Here is a 20,021-nt window from a genome sequence, read left to right on the forward strand (position 1 = left end):
CAAAACACAAAGTATCACACAAATGGAACATTGTATCTCTTGTGACAATTATTATCATACAGGATATATATAGCCAACAGTTTTCTCAGCGCTTTACAAAGAAGCATTTATTTCCTTCGCTCCTCAGCTCCATCTAGTGGTCATAATGTGGCACTACTTCCCGTCCTAAACGAACATTCATCCAGAAGGGAAAGAAGTCGACAGAACATTTTTTTTTTTGAATGCTCCAGCAAATGATATTATTATTATTATACAGGATTTATGGCGCCAACAGTGTCCTCAGCGCTGTACATTATGGAGGGAGACAATACAGCAACAATGCAGTTCAAGGGTTAGGAGGGCCTGATCTGGGAGCTTACAATCTAGGAGAAATATATATATAGGTAAGTATGTCCTCCGCCATACTGATTGGCTCCCTGGAATCTACACAAACGCTGACCAATCGACAGTCTATCCTGTTTCTGCTGTCAGTCACCAATGGTAACGGCTGCAGCTTTGTTGATAGGGAATCCCGGACGAGCCCCACGTGTAGCGCTTCCCCCTGTGTTCTTCCCTGGTAGCTGCACCTGCAGCCGGGTGCGCAGCCTCAGTCACTCTCTCAGTAATCGGGGGGTATCCATTTCTTCGATGCTTTATTGCAGGACTTGGATGGGTGCGGGGTGGCTGTGGGATATTCCAGCAACATTACGGAGAACTCGAGGACAGTAATAGTCCTCCTGAGCACAGTCCTCGCAGCAGCAAATAGTGGGCGGAGCTATACCAGGGACACCGCGAACAATGTCGCCTTTGAGCAACGCTGACACTGAGAGGATCGCTGCACGTGGTCAGTGGGGTCTGCACTCACCAATGTCCTTGGATAATTGGATGAGTCTTTCTAATATCCTCTGGTCACCTCTCTGTTCTTCAGGACCAGATCCCCAAAAAGAAGTCCCTCAGTCGGCTCCAGCAAACCTCAGCAGAATAGCCCCACCCTCCCCCACCCCCAGTAGATGAGTAGTAGAAACATGGCCGACCTGTCCAGAAGAGCAGCAGTCCTCCAGATTCAATGAACCCCACTGTTGCAGGCCGCAGGCTATTTATGCTCCCTCCCAGCCACCATCTGGGCACCTCTCCCCCAGGGATTGGCCAGGGGCTGCATACCTATTCAGCTGTTGATTTGACTCTCCCAAACCCTACTGATTACAGTCAACCAAGAGCTAAATGTACCTACCCGGGCTCCTATCTAGGAGGGTGCTACCTCCACCCCCTGCCAAAAGAGGCCCTGTCCTCATTGGCCAAGCAAGACAGCTACATATATATATATTACATCATTACAGTCCAGTCATTATTAGCACTTGATTTGATAGGCTGAGGACTGATTCAGGAAAAAATGCATCACTCTTGTGAGCACAGCTCATACGAGATAGGTACCCAGAAGTACTTACCGTAGGCAGAGCAGAAAAAGAGCCAGGCACGCTACGAAAAGACACACGTCAGTGTGATCCACAGCATGTCCTCATCCTTTCTCCTCTAAAGAGGACCAGAAAATCAGCATTTTCATTGACAGGAAATGGATAGCACAACATTCCCCTATAACAGGTGCAGGAACTCCCCCCATCTGAGTCACCCCTTCTCTCCACCCCCTAGCCACCTCCGAGCACTGTCCTTGGATCCGCCCCCCTACCCACCTCCGAGCACCGTCCCTTGGTTCCCACCGCCTACCCAAAGCACCGTCCCTTGGTTCCACCCCCTACCCACCTCCGAGCACCATCCTTGATTTCACCCCCTACCCACCTCCGAGCACCATCCCTTGATTCCACCCCCTACCCACCTCTGAGCTGCATTCCTTGGTTCCCCTCCCTACCCACCTCCGAGCACTTTCCTTTGGTTCCACCCCCTACCCACCTCTGAGCACCGTCCCTTGGTTCAACCCCCTACCCACGAGCATCGACCCTTGTTCCACCGCCTACCACCTCCGAGCATCGTCCCTTGGTTCCACCGCCTACCCACCTCCGAGCATCGTCCCTTGGTTCCACCCCCTCCCCACCTCCGAGCACCGTCCCTTGGTTCAACCCCCTATCCATCTCTGGGCACCGTCCCTTTGTTCCACCCCTACCCACCGCCGAGTACCATCCCTTGGTTCTGCCTACTATCCACCTCTGAGCACTGTCCCTTGGTTCCGCTCCATACCCACCTCCGAGCACTGTCCCTTGGTTCAACCCCCTACCCACCTCTGAGCTTCTATCCCTTGGTTCCACCCCCTACCCACTCTGAGCTCTATCCCTTGGTTCCACCCCCTACCCACCTCTGAGCTCTATCCTTGGTTCCACCCCCTACCCACCTTCAAGCACCGTCCCTTGGTTCCACCCCTTACCCACCTCTGAACACTGTCCCTTGGCTCCACCCCCCCTACCCACCTCCGAGCACCGTCCCTTGGTTCCACCCCCTACCCACCTTCGAGCACCGTCCCTTGGTTCCACCCCCTACCCACCTCCGAGCACCGTCCCTTGGTTCCACCCCCTACCCACCTCCGAGCACCGTCCCTTGGTTCCACCCCCTACCCACCTCCGAGCACCGTCCCTTGGTTCCACCCCCTACCCACCTCCGAGCACCGTCCCTTGGTTCCACCCCCTACCCACCTCCGAGCACCGTCCCTTGGTTCCACCCCCTACCCACCTCCGAGCACCGTCCCTTGGTTCCACCCCCTACCCACCTTCGAGCACCGTCCCTTGGTTCCACCCCCTACCCACCTCCGAGCACCGTCCCTTGGTTCCACCCCCTACCCACCTCCGAGCACCGTCCCTTGGTTCCACCCCCTACCCACCTCCGAGCACCGTCCCTTGGTTCCACCTCCTACCCACCTCCGAGCACCGTCCCTTGGTTCCACCCCCTACCCACCTCCGAGCACTGTCGAGGCAAACAAAAATAAAACAGGAAATACAGGAACAATGAAGAGCGACGCTGTAACAAGTAGTCCATTGACTCCGCCTGTTTTTTAAAAAAATTCTAAATCCGCCCAAAAACCTACAGGGAACAGGGTTACCCCCCCCCCCCCCCCCAAAAAAAATGTAAATAAAGATAATCAAAATGATAAAAACAAATATAAACCAATCGATGGTCTTCATTCCTAGTGACAGTTCTGATACAAGAAACACAGGTCCATGGCAAGGTCCTTAAAGATGGCCGCCGTGCATTTCCAGATGTGACGTCAGCTGGAAGTATCACCCTACGCATTTCATCATCAAAAGTCGACATTCTAGGCACTAGCTCCTGAGGACGCCTGCTTTTGATGACGAAACACGTAGGGAGGCACTGCTGACTGGTGACACATTCGGAACCAAAAATGCGGCCATCTTTAACTGCTTCCCGTCCGCAGGAGTACTACTATATATATATACGTGCGTGCCCAACCCACGCCGGCGTTCACAGCCTCGGCTGTCAATCATCGGGTCCCGGCCAGTGATTACCCATTTCCGCCTCGTGATTGCCCAGAATCTCCGACGGGGAGGGGAACTGTTTGTAAACAACACAGATCTCTCCCCCCGTCAGCTCCTGCACACTGCTTTGTATGGCTCTGCATATCAGCATGCTCACAGTGAAACACACCCAGCACACAGTTAACCCTTTGATGGCCCCAGATGTTAACCCCTTCCTGCCCAGTGCCATTAGTACAGTGTCAGTGCTTTCTATTAGCACTGATCACTGTATTGGTGTCACTGGGGATGTCAGTGACACCAAGTCAGTCCCCCCCCCCCCCCCAGTGTCAGAATGCCCACCGCAGTCCCGCTATAAGTCGCTGATCGTCGTCATTACTAGTAAAAATAAAAAAATTAATTGCCCGTATCTATCCCGCCATTTGTAGGCGCTATAACTGTCACGTAAACCAATTCATTTACACGTATCAGGATTTTTTTTAGCAAAGACACGGAGCGGGATGTCACAGTGAAGACACGGAGCGGGATGTCACAGCGAAGACACGGAGCAGGAGACATTTTGGATGAAATTTATGATGACATTTTATTTTTTTATTGGACATGTTTAATAGCAAAAAGTCAAAAATATAGTTTTTTTTCTCAAAATTGTCATTTTTTTTTATAGCGGTACAAATAAAAACAACGCACAGGCGATCAAATACCACCAGAGCTCAATCTGTGGGAAAAAAGGACGCAAATTTCATTTGGGTGCTGCGTTGCATGACCGCGCAATTGTCAGTTACAGTAATGCAGCGCCATATTTCAAAAAAAGGCCTGGTTAGGAAGGGGGGGAATCCTCTGGAAGGGGAGGGGTTATCCTCTGGAAGAGGGGGAAATCCTCTGGAAGGGGAGGGGTTATCCTCTGGAAGGGGAGGGGTTATCCTCTGACAGGGGAAGGGTTATCCTCTAGAAGGGGGGGGAAATCCTCTGGAATGGGAGGGGTTATTCTCTGACAGGGGAAGGGTTATCCTCTGGAAGGGGAGGGGTTATCTTCTGGAAAGGGAAGGGTTATCCTCTGGAAGGGGGAGGGGTTATCTTCTGGAAGGGAAGGGTTATCCTCTGGAAGGGGGAGGGGTTATCTTCTGGAAGGGAAGGGTTATCCTCTGGAAGGGGAAAGGTTATCCTCTGGAAGGGGAGGGGTTATCTTCTGGAAGGGGGAAGGGTTATCCTCTGGAAGGGGGGGGGTTATCCTCTGGAAGGGGAGGGGTTAATGAGGGTGTTTTAGGTTTTGAATCACCAAGAGCCCCTCCAGGCACATTCTACAACGAAGCAGAGAGGAAGACGACTTGCATCTCATTTGGTTCATCCCGGCAGCAGAACGAACATTCAATGTTTTCTTCATACCGGTGAGGAGTGCTTTCTATAGAGCGCACCTCTGAGATGGGTGTAATACCTGCCACAGCCAGGAATGTTTGCCCTGATGGGCCTAAGACCTGCACCAGTGTTGCCCGAGTGTGCCATCTCCTTCCCTCCTGTGTCAGTGTTTGAAGGCCACAAGAAGACCACAAATGGATGGAGGATCCCTTTACTCAGTACATCTACATACCACAAAGGTCAGTGGCCCGGCACTTACCTACATGTAGGACCTCCGTCCAGGAGCTGTACTTCTCCATCCTCCAGCAGGGCAACTTCCCCACCGCTCTGACCCGCACATGGACCTTGTTGGGGGGCTCCTTCAGATCTTCATTCCAAAAGTTCTGGTCTTTGCCGACTATGATCTTCCCCCCCAGAAGAGAAAGAAGACATTGTGAGGTGAGTGTTTTGCACCTCCATGGTGTGGAGATCCCGGCTCCTTCCTCGGTCTGCCGGCTTCTTACCGTTTCGTTTTTGCCCTTTGACCAGATGTTGATCTGGTAGTTGAAGCAATCATCCGGCATGGACCCGATGGGCTTCGTCCAGCTCAGGCCTTTGTGCTCCTGTATGCTCAGATTCCACACTGGAGGGATCACTTCTAGGGAACATCAACCAATATCTGTATCAGCACGAGGAGCGATCGGAAAGTCGACTTTTTACAAGAAATGTTGGAGAGCGTAATGGCCAAAGCAAGGGGGAGCCTTCGAGGAGCCTGTGGGGGGAATCTGTCATATGGAGCCGATCCGGAGGATTTCAGGATTGTCATCTTAACTTGCAGAACCGAAAAAATGTGATTCAAGGAGGATGGTTGGGAAACGGTTAACATCTAGGGGGCGGGGTTACATGTGTGCCTAAGGGGGAGGGGTTACATGTGTGCCCAAGGGGGAGGGGTTACATGTGTGCCTAGGTGACTTTCACTGTGTATGTGAATGTGTATCTATGTATGTGAATGTGTATGTATGTGAATGTATGTCTATGTATGTGAATGTACATCTATGTATGTGAATGTATGTCTATGTATGTGAATGTGTATGTATGTGAATGTATGTCTATGTATGTGAATGTGTGTCTATGTATGTGAATGTGTATCTATGTATGTGAATGTGTATCTATGTATGTGAATGTGTATCTATGTATGTGAATGTACATCTATGTATGTGAATGTATGTCTATGTATGTGAATGTGTATCTATGTATGTGAATGTGTATGTGAATGTGTATCTATGTATGTGAATGTGTATCTATGTATGTGAATGTGTATGTGAATGTGTATCTATGTATGTGAATGTGTATCTATGTATGTGAATGTATGTCTATGTATGTTTTCACACGAAGGCGCTACACTTGCTGTGTACAAACTACGGTTTGCAGCATCTTTGGGGCATGTTGGGGAGTTAAAAAAATGCCCCAAAAATGCCTCTTCCCACTGAAAGCAATAGAAAATGCCTGAAAATCACATTAAAAACGCCCCTGAGAAGTGGATTTGGTGCAGTTTTTAAATCACGTGTCCTTTAAAAAACGCCCAAAAAGCGCGCTAACGCAGTGTTGTATCGCAAACAAAATGGCCTGCTCAGGAAGGGGGGAATCCTCTGGAGGGGGGGGGAATCCTCTGGGGGAGGGGGGTTATATACACTTTCATGTACAGTCGTGACCGGAGGCCGCCTCTATACCTCTCAGTGTTCCGCCTCCATGTCTCACCTGCCTCCAGAATGTGAAGTACGTGTTCCGTGGCGCGGATCTGCCGGCTCTGGCTGGACCCGTTGATGTGAACCAGGAAGAGAACAGATCTAACCTGGTGTCACTGAAGAGAGTTCGGCAGCCGATCGATCTCCCCCCTCCCGGCTCCGTCACATAGATGAGGCAATTCTGAGTCCGATACAAATGTCTGCCGAACAGAGAACATCGATCATCTACAGGAGGAACAGGAGATTCTTCTCTTCCTTGCTCTCTCTCTCTCTATATATATATATATATCTCCCTCTCCCCCCCCCCCTCCCTCCCCCCCTCTCTCTCTCTCTCTCCTCTTTCTCCCTCTCTCTCTCCCTCCCCTCCTCTCTCTCTCCCTCTCTCTTCTTTCTCCCCCCCCCTCTCTCCCTCCCCCCTCTCTCTCCCCCTCCCCCCTCTCTCTCCCCCCCCTCTCTCTCTCTCCCCCTCCCCCCTCTCCCTCCCCCCCCTCTCCCCTCTCCCCCCCTCTCTCCTCTCTCCCCCCCTCTCCCCTCCTCCCCCCCTCTCTCCTCTCTCCCCCCCCTCTCCCTCTCTCCTCCCCCTCTCTCCTTTCTCCCCCCCCCCTCCCCCCCTCTCTCTCCCCCCCACCCCCCTCTCTCTCCCCCCCCTCTCTCCCCCCCTCCCCCCCCTCTCTCCCCTCCCTCCCCCCCTCTCCCCTCTCCCCCTCTCTCTCCCCCCTCCCCAGTCTCTTTCCCCCCCCCTCTCTCTCCCCCCCCCCCTCCCCTCTCCCCCCTCTCTCTCCCTACGTTCAGCCTTGGTACAGACACACAAGGGGTCACATACACAGGTTATTACGGCAATTAAAGGGTTAAATCCCCACATGTGTGGCTTCTTACATTGCAGTCGGTGTATAAATAGTCAGTGAGTCTGTTCGCTCTCACATGGAGGCACTGAGCAGGCTAGAGACTGAGCCATGGGGAGCAGACAAGAACTGTCAAAAGACCTGAGTAACAAGGTAAGGAACTTTATATAGATGGAAAAGGATATAAAAAGATATCCAAATCCTCGAATATGCCGGTCAGTGCTGTTCAATCACTTATTGGATTTTAATGAGAGGAACATTTTCATCCCAAGTTTCCCCAGAGATCAGCACTCTTCAGATCACAACAGTGGTGACACCCCCACCCAAGTCCAACACCCTTATACAGCCCCCTAAGTACCTCCCCACCCCCACCAACCAACTGACAGAGCAGCAAGCCTGAATTCAGATTCCAAAGTTCAGCCCATTTCTGGCTGATTAATGATCTGTGAACTCTGATTGGACGATACCTGAAGCAAAGGTAATACTGTGTATCCAATGGAGCCTTCTCTCCAGGGAGCCAATCACAGTGAAGCCAACACCTCCCAGGCTCATCGAAGTGTAAGCTACACCTGAGGTTTGTTGGCGCCGTCCCTTCATCTCCTGAAATGAGAATAGAAGAAATAAACTCTGTCTGTGATCCGTGCCCCTCCCCCACACACCTCAGACGTCCATCGGCTGCAAAGCCTGAAATGTGAGATTCTTGGGGGTCTCAGCGTAAAAATATATCTGTACAATGGAGAGAAAAGTCATTTCCTAGCAAGAAATAAAGCAGATTTGTCGGAGAGACGTCAGATCTGGTCTGCGGGTTTGGTGGTTATCATTGTATCGTTTTTTAGTTGATTATTTCCTCGTTTATCTTTTTATTGCTGGAAAATGAGAACAAGAAGTAATAATAATACCAATAAAAGTCGATGTGGCGAACGGCGCTCTCACCTGGAAGTGGCGGCAGATCTGCGGAGGCCCATTCTCCGATCTCTTGTGCAACTTCATAACCTCCGTGATCTCCGCTTGTCATGACTATCGCTGCCACTTCCACCTTCAGACCACGGGGAACGGCCAGCCACTCGAACATGACGAAGGTGTCACTGGGGTATTCCTGTGGGGGAGGGGATACAATGGAGGGTACATATGTTATGACAATGCCACTATTTGGGACTGATTTACCCCCCAACTCCATGAATTGCCCCCCAGTCCAGTCCGCGACACCCTCTGCCCCCCAACACCCACACAACTGAGACATATGGCCCCTCTCCTCCCAGACACCCACACAACTTGTGGCCTCTCCTCCCCCGACACCCACACAACTTGTGGCCTCTCCTCCCCGACACCAACACAACTTGTGGCCTCTCCTCCCCGACACCAACACAACTTGTGGCCTCTCCTCCCCGACACCAACACAACTTGTGGCCTCTCCTCCCCCGACACCAACACAACTTGTGGCCTCTCCTCCCGACACCCATACAACTTGTGGCCTCTCCTCCCCCGACACCCACACAACTTGTGGCCTCTCCTCCCCCGACACCCACACAACTTGTGGCCTCTCCTCCCCGACACCCACACAACTTGTGGCCTCTCCTCCCCGACACCCACACAACTTGTGGCCTCTCCTCCCCCGACACCCACACAACTTGTGGCCTCTCCTCCCCGACACCCACACAACTTGTGGCCTCTCCTCCCCCGACACCCACACAACTTGTGGCCTCTCCTCCCCGACACCCACACAACTTGTGGCCTCTCCTCCCCGACACCCACACAACTTGTGGCCTCTCCTCCCCCGACACCCACACAACTTGTGGCCTCTCCTCCCCGACACCAACACAACTTGTGGCCTCTCCTCCCCGACACCAACACAACTTGTGGCCTCTCCTCCCCCGACACCAACACAACTTGTGGCCTCTCCTCCCCGACACCCATACAACTTGTGGCCTCTCCTCCCCGACACCCACACAACTTGTGGCCTCTCCTCCCCGACACCCACACAACTTGTGGCCTCTCCTCCCCCGACACCCACACAACTTGTGGCCTCTCCTCCCCGACACCCACACAACTTGTGGCCTCTCCTCCCCCGACACCCACACAACTTGTGGCCTCTCCTCCCCGACACCCACACAACTTGTGGCCTCTCCTCCCCGACACCCACACAACTTGTGGCCTCTCCTCCCCCGACACCCACACAACTTGTGGCCTCTCCTCCCCGACACCCACACAACTTGTGGCCTCTCCTCCCCCGACACCCACACAACTTGTGGCCTCTCCTCCCCGACACCCACACAACTGAGACACATGGCCCCTCTCCTCCCCCGACACCCACACAACTTGTGGCCTCTCCTCCCCGACACCCACACAACTTGTGGCCTCTCCTCCCCGACACCCACACAACTTGTGGCCTCTCCTCCCCCGACACCCACACAACTTGTGGCCTCTCCTCCCCGACACCCACACAACTTGTGGCCTCTCCTCCCCGACACCCACACAACTTGTGGCCTCTCCTCCCCGACACCCACACAACTTGTGGCCCCTCTCCTCCCCGACACCCACACAACTTGTGGCCCCTCTCCTCCCCGACACCCACACAACTTGTGGCCCCTCTCCTCCTCGACACCCACACAACTTGTGGCCCCTCTCCTCCCCGACACCCACACAACTTGTGGCCTCTCTTCCCCGGCTGTGTGCGTTGTCTGTCTCCTCCCCTCAACTATATAATAATATGTTCTGGCTCCTCCCCCATCCAACTGCATTTCTGTCTCCTCCCCCATCCACCTGCATCTCTGTCTCCTCCCCCATCCACCTGCATCTATGTCTCCTCCCCCATCCACCTGCATCTCTGTCTCCTCCCCCAACCTCACACATGCTCTGTCTCCTCCCCCTGGCAGTAGGCATGCTCTGTCTCCTCCCCCTGGCAGTAGGCATGCTCTGTCTCCTCCCCCTGGCAGTAGGCATGCTCTGTCTCCTCCCCCCGGCAGTAGGCATGAGCTGTCTCCTCCCCCTTGCAATAGGCATGCTCTGTCTCCTCCCCCAGGCAATAGGCATGCTCTGTCTCCTCCCCCAGGCAATAGGCATGCTTTGTCTCCTCCCCCCGGCAGTAGGCATGCTCTGTCTCCTCCCCCCGGCAGTAGGCATGCTCTGTCTCCTCCCCCCGGCAGTAGGCATGCTCTGTCTCCTCCCCCCGGCAGTAGGCATGCTCTGTCTCCTCCCCCCGGCAGTAGGCATGCTCTGTCTCCTCCCCCCGGCAGTAGGCATGCTCTTGTCTCCTCCCCAGGCAATAGGCATGCTCTGTCTCCTCCCCCTTGCAGTAGGCATGCTCTGTCTCCTCCCCCTATCAGTAGGCATGCTCTGTCTCTTCCCCCTGGCAGTAGGCATGCTCAGTCTCCTCCCCCTGGCAGTAGGCATGATCTGTCTCCTCCCCCTTGCAGTAGGCATGCTCTGTCTCCTCCCCCCGGCAGTAGGCATGCTCTGTCTCCTCCCCCCGGCAGTAGGCATGCTCTGTCTCCTCCCCCCGGCAGTAGGCATGCTCAGTCTCCTCCCCCCGGCAGTAGGCATGCTCAGTCTCCTCCCCCTGGCAGTAGGCATGCTCTGTCTCCTCCCCCTTGCAGTAGGCATGCTCTGTCTCCTCCCCCCGGCAGTAGGCATGCTCTGTCTCCTCCCCCCGGCAGTAGGCATGCTCTGTCTCTTACTAAACCTCAAACCCACAAAGTTTGTGCAGTGGAGGAGCGATATGACCCCCCCGGTGTGGGCAGAGCAGTTGCTGTGATCATTCTCTTCTGCAATGTGCTCCACCTAGTGGCATCTAACCCCCTCCCACCCCACCCATCCCCCATCCAGAGCAACAAGTGTCCCTTCCTGCGGGGTAACTTCAGGACACCTGATGGGGATCTTGTTTTTAGCATCCTGCTGGGTCCCGGGGCGAGAATCCCCGCCAATGTTCATTCCCTCAAAAAGGATTCTCCGACATCTGGATAGGTTTTGGTTTCCATATGACATGCTGGGGCCCTCCACTGTGGAAGATGCGCCCCAAAAAATGGCAAGCAGGGACCACATGACCACGCCCCAGCATTGCATGTGGTCTCCTTGCAAGTGATCTTTTCCTCGGTACTGAGTACCATGCCAAGCTGTGCACCATGTCCACGTGTGGAGGCCGCCATCTTGGTAGAGGCAGGGTTTGTGCCAGAGCCTCCAGTGAGGAGCACAGGGGTGACATCACCAAATCTCACTCTGAATCTGGTGAAATCAGTAGTCAGGGGGCAGCAGTGCCTTAGGTGATCTCACACTGCAGATACACAGCTATGAGGATCCAGAACAGGAGTGCCTAGAGGACGGCCATTTCTCAGGAGGAATCCCAGAGAAGATCCTTCAAGGTTCTCCTGACACACAATGTCCAGATGTCCCCTTTAACATGGAGAACCTTCACTTCCTGAGTCCAGGTCCACCTTTTGGCAGAGAAACATCTGGCGCTTTGTTCTGATTATTTCAATGGCTTCCAAAAATATCACCGCCCCCCCCCCCCCATTCCTTGCCCCACGTTCACGCACGCCGCAGGCTCCCCACACATTGACGGCACATTCATCTCCTTCCTTCGTTCTGCAATCTCTATAGACAGAGTCCCGAGTGACACCGAGTTCGCTCACCCAAACTATTCTAACGAAAAGCGATGACTGAAACAGCGAGTGCGAAGGGCGGCCGGAGGTTTGGACGCGCTCCACGCTCCACTGGCTCATGTCATTCCTGACGTTAGCATTTTGTGGTTCAGCTGTGAGCAATTCTCGCTTCCCGACTGAAACCGAAGAACCTTTTGTGTTTATTATCAGGACTTCAGCCGCCAACCTTCGTCTAAAGAGACGCCAGCATTAAAGTTGGTTCAAAGCTTTGCCAAAAAAAAAGTTCAGAAGGTTTAAGGGCTCATTGACGCTCGCGACGACTTTTATGTTTCAAGATGCTGTTTTGATGCTTTAATGAAGTTTGGCAAATGCCGTCTGTGGTGATTTTCTATCTGCTTTTAAGGGGCCCAGTAGAACCCTAAATCAGCATTTCCCCCACTCAGCAAATCCCCAGCTCATTGGTACCCTCGTTCAGCAGATCCCATGCTCAGTAGTACCTCCATCTCTGCTGATCCCCCCGATCAGTAGTACCCCCAGCTCTGCTGATCCCCCGCTCAGTACTGATGCCCAGCTCTGCTGATCCCATGCTCAGTAGTGACCCCCAGCTCTGCTGTTCCCCCGCTCAGTAGTACCCCCAGCTCTGCTGATCCCCCGCTCAGTAGTATTCCCAGCTCTGCTGATCCCCCCCGCTCAGTAGTACCCCCAGCTCTGCTGATCCCCCGCTCAGTAGTACCCCCAGCTCTGCTGATCCCCCGCTCAGTAGTACCCCCAGCTCTACAGATCCCCTGCTAAGTAGTGACCCCCAGCTCTGCTGATCCCCCACTTAGTAGTAACCCCAGCTCTGCTGATCCCCCGCTCAATAGTACCCCCAGCTCTGCTGATCCCCCGCTCAATAGTATCCTCAGCTCTACAGATCCCCTGCTCAGTAGTGACCCCCAGGTCTGCTGATCCCCCACTTAGTAGTAACCCCAGCTCTGCTGATCCACCACTCAGTAGTACCCCCAGCTCTGCGCACCACACATTCAGTAATAACGTCCAACTCTGCTGAGCCCCCAGTCAGTAGTAACCCCAGCTCTGTTGATCCCCCACTCAGTAGTAACGTCAGCATTGCAGATCCGCAGCTCTGCTGATCCCCTGCTCAGTAGTAACTTCAGCTCTGCTGATCCCCTGCTCAGTAGTAACTTCAGCTCTGCTGATCCCCCACTCAGTAGTAACCCCAGCTCTACTGATGCCCCGCTCAGTAGTACACCCAGATTTGCAGATCCCCTGCTCAGTAGTAACCCCCAGCTCTGCTGATCCCCCACTCAGTAGTGACCCCAGCTCTGCTGATCCCCCGCTCAGTAGTAAGCCTAGCTCTGCTGATCGCCCATTCAGTAGTAACCTCCAACTCTGCTGAGCCCCCACTCAGTAGTACCCCCCAGCTCTACTGATCCCCCGCTCAGTAGTAACTGCCAGCTCTGCTGATGCCCTGCTCAGTAGTAACCCCCAGCTCTGCTGATGCCCCGCTCAGTAGTAACCCCCAGCTCTGCTGATGCCCCGCTCAATAGTAACCCCCAGCTCTGCTGATGCCCCACTCAGTAGTAAGCCCCAGCTCTGCTGATCCCCCGCTCAGTAGTAACCCCCAGCTCTGCTGATCCCCCGCTCAGTAGTAACCCCCAGCTCTGCTGATCCCCCGCTCAGTAGTAAGCCCAGCTCTGCTGACCATCCATTCAGTAGTGACCTCCAACTCTGCTGAACTCTATTTTTTTTTTTCTATTGTGTTGGTTTTGTAGTAGAGTGTAAAGAATGTCCTCAGCTACTCTCAATGAATATACAGCATTTGTGTAATATAATTTAAGGGATATCTATAATTATACTTCCTAACATTTTTTTTTAATGTTTTTTCTTATAAAAATTTAAATAATGAGTACCAAAAAAAATTTTTTTTTTTTTTATAAGAGTAAACAGTTTGTAGAATTTTCAGACTGAATTCTATGTCATATGAAAGTGATACAATTCAATAAAATATTTTTCAGACCCTCAGAAAACATTTAGATTATAAAGAATGTTTCTACGTCATTTGACCGTGATACGATTCAACAAATTTTCATTAATCCCCCAAAAGAATTTCATTATAAAGAATGTGATAATAATAGCAAAATTATAAAAAGTTGTTTTTTTTACTATCCAGTATCCTTTTTTTTTGCAGTGATGGTTAATATTTCAGGACAAACCTAGGGGGTCTATTCCCTTCTTCTAGGCCCATTTAATGGATATCTAAAATTACACTTCCTAAACTTTTTTTTTATTATTAGAAAAATTTAAGTAAGGAGTAACAAAAACGCTTTTAAAAGTTTTTTTTTTTTTTAGAGAGTAAACAATTTGTAGAAGTTTTCAGAATAAAATCTATATCATATGAAGTTTCTTTTTTAATTTAAGTAACAATTAAGAAATTTAAAAAAATACGGTTTTTTTTGTAAAGCGTAAAACGTTTGTAGAGCTTTTCATAATGAATTTTATGTTATTTAATGCTATTTGGATATCATTTCACCGTGAAACAATTTAACATTTTTTTAAGCCCCTAAGAGAACATTTAGATTCTGCAAAGCTCAGGTAGTTAGAAGTACGGGAAAACCCCTAAAATGTCATCAAAGTGTGTTAATACCAGTAAAATTATAAAAAGTTTCTCTTTTATTCTTTTATCATTCATGGTCTTTTTTTTTTTTTCTTTTTACAGTGATGGTTATTATTTCAGGACAAACTTTGGGGATCTATTCCCTTCTTTTAGGTCCAATTAATGGAAATCTATACACTTCCTAAACCTGTTTATTTTCCTATAAAATTTTAAGTAAAGAGTAACAAAAAAGATTTTAAAAGTTTTTTTTAGAGATTAAACAATTTGTAGAAGTTTTCAGAATAAAATCTATTATCGTATGAAATGTACTTCTTTTTTTAACTTAAGTAAAGATTAAGAAATTTGAAAAAAAAACGTTTTTTTTTTTTTAAAGCGTAAAAAAGTTTGTAAAATTTTTCATAATGAATTATATGTTTATTGAAATCGAAATAATTCAATGATATATTTTTCATACACTTGGAGACTATTTATATTATATAGAATGTTTCTATATCATTTAATTGTGATATAATTTAACATTTTTGTTTCTAAGCCCCTAAGAGAACATTTAGATTCTGCAAAGCTCGGGTAGTTAGAAGTACGGGAAAACCCCTAAAATGTCATCATAAAGAGTGTTTAATACCAGCAAAATTATAAAAAGTTTCTCTTTTATTCTTTCCATTCCTGTTCCTTTTTTTTTTTTTTTTTTTTGCAGTGATGGTTAATATTTCGGGTCAAACTTTGGGGCTCTATTACCTTTTTTTAGGTCCAATTAATGGATATCTATACTCTTCCTAAACTTGTTTATTTTCTTATAAAAATTTAAGTAAAGAGTAACAAAAAAAAAAGCTTTTAAAAGTTTTTTTTTTTTTTTTTTTAAAGAGTGAACAATTTGTAGAACTTTTTCAGAATTAATTCTATGTCATATGAACTTGATATGATTCAATAAAATATTTTTCAGAGCCTCAGAGAACATTTAGATTACATAGAATGTTTCTATGTCATTTCACCGTGTTACAAGTAAAAAGTGAACATTTAGATTCTGCAAAGATCAAGTAGTTAGAAGTGCGGGAAAACCCTAAAATGTCATCACAAAGATCGTGAAAATGTGATAATGCTAGCAAAATTATAAAATATATCTATTATCCATGATCCTTTTTTTTCTTTTCTTTTTTTTCTTTTTTTTTTTTTGCAGTGATGGCTAATATTTGAGGACTAACTTTGGGGTTCTTTTCCCTTCTTTTAGGTCCAATTAATAACTCATACACAGAGGTTTAGAAACTGCCACGCCAAACCTGCACTTATTCACCAATTTTTGCAGCAATTTTACAAACAGCATTTACCGAAGTTCATTTTGAACCTTGTATAGTAATTTTGCATTAAGACTTGTTACAATGTTGCGTACATTTATTTATTGTTTGTTTTTTACCCCGATTTATAAAGATTTTGATTTTTTTTTCCTTGTTTTCTTTTGCTGTTATTTCAATTTTTAAAAAAAAAGATTATGAAATAATTTTTTTTCCTCTACTGTTTTGCTGTAAAATGTTGTTGTAGCTTCCCCAACCGTTAGGCGTAAACCCCATTGTACCCTAAAAAACACTAAACCCCATAAATTTGACCTGATCTTGCCAAAATATTCAAATCCCATCAAGTTTCCCAATTTTAGTGAAATAATGTTCTTTTGAACATATCTCTAATAATTATCAGAGGACGTTTCTGCTGTGGACAGTCCTTCTGCCATGGAAACAATCTATATACAATCTACACACAATCTATATACAATCTACACACAATCTATATACAATCTACACACAATCTGTATACAATCTACACACAATCTATATACAATCTACATACAATCTATATACAATCTACACACAATCTATATACAATCTACACACAATCTATATACAATCTACACACAATCTATATACAATCTACACACAATCTGTATACAATCTACATACAATCTGTATACAATCTATATACAGAATACACTGCAATAGAAGTGATATTTATCATTAGAAAAAAAAAGTCTACTAGTGTTTACCGACTCCTCCTCCTCCGTGTCCTCCAGGTCCGGGGTCTTCACCTTCACCCAATACGTGATGTCCTTCTTGGGGGGGTTGTACGTCCAACTCACATTGACCCTCCCCAGGCCCAGCGCCGAGATCTGAATGTCTGTGGGCGGCGGGAGTGTCCCCGCAACTTCAATAGGAAAGGAGATGATCAGTGAAGGAATTCTACTTTATATTGATAAATAAAGTGCAGCTTCTAAATACACAATCCCTGCAGTCCCTCCAATCCCTACAGTCCCCACAATCCCTACAGTCCCCACAATCCCTCCATCCAAACCATGAACTAGTACAATCCACTGCATAACATAAAGAGATACAAATATCATATCATCAGCAGGGACACAGATGTTCACAATACTTCCCTAATCCCAACGGAGAAATTGTTTTCAGATTCAGAATATATACATATATAATGAGAGACAAACGGCAGTAATAAAAAAGCCGACACAGTGCGCCCCCCCAGATAGATAGATAGATAGATAATAGATGGTAGATAGATAGATAGATAGATAGATAGATAGATAGATAGATAGATAGATAGATAGATAGATAATAGATAGATAGATAATAGATAATAGATAGATAGATAATAGATAGATAGATAGATAGATAATAGATAGATAGATAGATAGATAGATAGATAATAGATAGATAGATAGATAATAGATGATAGATAGATAGATAATAGATAGATAGATAATAGATAGATAGATAGATAATAGATAGATAGATAGATAGATAGATAGATAGATAGATAGATAGATAGATAGATAGATAATAGATAATAGATAGATAATAGATAGATAGATAGATAATAGATAGATAGATAGATAATAGATAGATAGATAGATAGATAGATAGATAGATAGATAATAGATAGATAATAGATGATAGATAGATAGATAATAGATAGATAGATAATAGATAGATAGATAGATAATAGATAGATAGATAGATAGATAGATAGATAGATAGATAGATAATAGATAGATAGATAGATAATAGATAGATAATAGATAGATAGATAGATAATAGATAGATAATAGATAGATAGATAGATAGATAGATAATAGATAGATAGATAGATAATAGATAGATAGATAGATAATAGATAGATAGATAGATAATAGATAGATAGATAGATAGATAGATAGATAGATAATAGATAGATAATAGATAGATAGATAATAGATAGATAGATAATAGATAGATAATAGATAGATAATAGATAGATAGATAGATAGATAGATAGATAGATAGATAGATAATAGATAGATAATAGATAGATAGATAATAGATAGATAATAGATAGATAGATAGATAATAGATAGATAGATAATAGATAGATAGATAGATAGATAATAGATAGATAGATAATAGATAGATAATAGATAGATAGATAATAGATAGATAGATAGATAATAGATAGATAGATAATAGATAGATAGATAGATAGATAGATAATAGATAGATAGATAATAGATAGATAATAGATAGATAGATAATAGATAGATAGATAGATAGATAGATAGATAGATAGATAATAGATAGATAGATAATAGATAGATAATAGATAGATAGATAATAGATAGATAGATAATAGATAGATAATAGATAGATAGATAATAGATAGATAGATAGATAATAGATAGATAGATGATAGATAGATAGATAGATAGATAATAGATAGATAGATAGATAGATAGATAGATAGATAATAGATAGATAGATAGATAATAGATAGATAGATAATAGATAGATGATAGATAGATAGATAATAGACATGATTGTAGAAGAGATGACATCACACATGACATGTATACGGTATATACTCACCGTACGCAGCACAGCCTAGTAGGAGTAGAATGTTCCGCTCTCCCGCCATGACCGGCTCCTCATACAGACAACACGATTCTCAGAACTTACAACTTTGTGCCGCCTGACAGGAAAACACAGAGAGATCGTCATACGTGTGGAGGGGGGGAGGGGGGTGACACCACAGGAAATGTCCAACCATTCACCTGAATCCCCAGACCACAACAAGGCTTCATATAGAACAATCTACGGGGGGGGAGGGCCCGGGGGGGCCAACAGGAAGATGCTGAATCCTCACTGATGTCTGATGTATGTGCCTCTGGATGGATGGATGGATGGATGGATGGTTAGGAGGACACATTGGATCTGGAGTTGGGCTTTAAAGAAAGAAAATCATTTCCATATACATATGTTATGGCAGTGTTTCTCAACTCCAGTCCTCATGGACCCCCAACAGGTCATGTTTTCAGGATTTCCCTCAGATGAAACAGCTGTGCTAATTACTAAGGCAGTGAAACTGATCAAATCACCTGTGCAAAATAATGGAAATCCTGAAAACATGACCTGTTGGGGGTCCATGAGGACTGGAGTTGAGAAACACTGCGTTATGGTCTCAGGTGCCCCCTTGTATCAGGTGTCCCCATCAGAGTGCCCCCTTGTATCAGGTGTCCCCATCAGAGTGCCCCCTTACATCAACTGTCCCCATCAAAGTGCCCCCCTTACATCACCTGCCCCCATCAGAGTGCCCCCTTACATCAACTGCCCCCATCAGAGTGCCCCCTTACATCAACTGTCCCCATCAGAGCCCCCCTTGCATCACCTGCCCCCATCAGAGTGCCTCTTACATCAGGTGTCCCCATCAGACTAGCTCATAGATCAGTGGATTCACTCTAAGACCTGGGGGGAGGGGGGGAAAGCTGGAATCTGGAGGGGGGCACACCCCACCCCAGCCCCCCCTAGATCCAGGATTGCTCCCCACCCCATGTCCCGGGCCTGGATGTGGGTAATTCGATGAGCTGCTCACCTTCAGCAGGTGGCAGTGACTGGCTCCATCACCCCCCATCCGTGAGTCCAGCTGCTGCATGTGTAGGTAGGTGGGCACACCCTGCGTTCCAGCCCGGCCCAGGGACCGTCCGCAGGACAGGGAGGATCCGGATCAGCTGCCAGAACTCAGAGCTGCCAATATCCTCCACGGCAGCCAGAGAGCGACGCTGATTCCACGGAAACGTCCTCGCTGCAGCCCGCTCCTCCTACCGCGCACTTGTCACAGCTCGCCGCCATCCCGCCACGACATCGATGACCTAATCAGCCTAAAATCGCAAACAACTGGCGTCCTGCGCAGCCGGGAATTCCCCGAATACAGGAATCCAGATGTTTCCAATCTGCAGCGAAGTGAATGAAGACGAGGCAACCGAAAAACTAAAAGAGGAGGACGGGGGGGGGGGGGAGCTCGTTGAGTCGTACTTCTCTTGCGGGTCACGGGGGTGCACTTACTTTTGCTGTCCTGCGACCCAGAGTCAGTTGATAGTGGGCTGTCGCCGGCTGGCAACTGATCTGGAAGGATCCTGACAATATTGTCACAATCCACCTGGCTGCCTGACAGCTGGC

The 20,021-nt window shown here is 47.7% G+C and overlaps 1 protein-coding gene across 1 annotated transcript; it reads right to left on the reverse strand.

The window, feature by feature from the left end:
• Positions 1-4,925: 4,925 nt before the first annotated feature.
• LOC149437998 (interleukin-5 receptor subunit alpha-like) lies at positions 4,926-19,785 on the reverse strand. The gene is given in 9 exon segments (XM_089660354.1): positions 4,926-5,170; positions 5,270-5,403; positions 6,504-6,593; positions 6,596-6,690; positions 7,800-7,932; positions 8,266-8,428; positions 16,571-16,728; positions 18,435-18,537; positions 19,438-19,785. Coding segments are annotated over 8 exon segments (1,002 nt in total). The 5' UTR covers positions 18,484-18,537; positions 19,438-19,785; the 3' UTR covers positions 4,926-4,990.
• Positions 19,786-20,021: the final 236 nt, after the last annotated feature.

This window comes from Staurois parvus, unplaced genomic scaffold (assembly GCF_062004578.1).
Source record: "Staurois parvus isolate SC_StPar_1 unplaced genomic scaffold, SC_StPar_1.0 ptg001229l, whole genome shotgun sequence".
In the NCBI taxonomy this organism is placed as follows: domain Eukaryota; kingdom Metazoa; phylum Chordata; class Amphibia; order Anura; family Ranidae; genus Staurois; species Staurois parvus.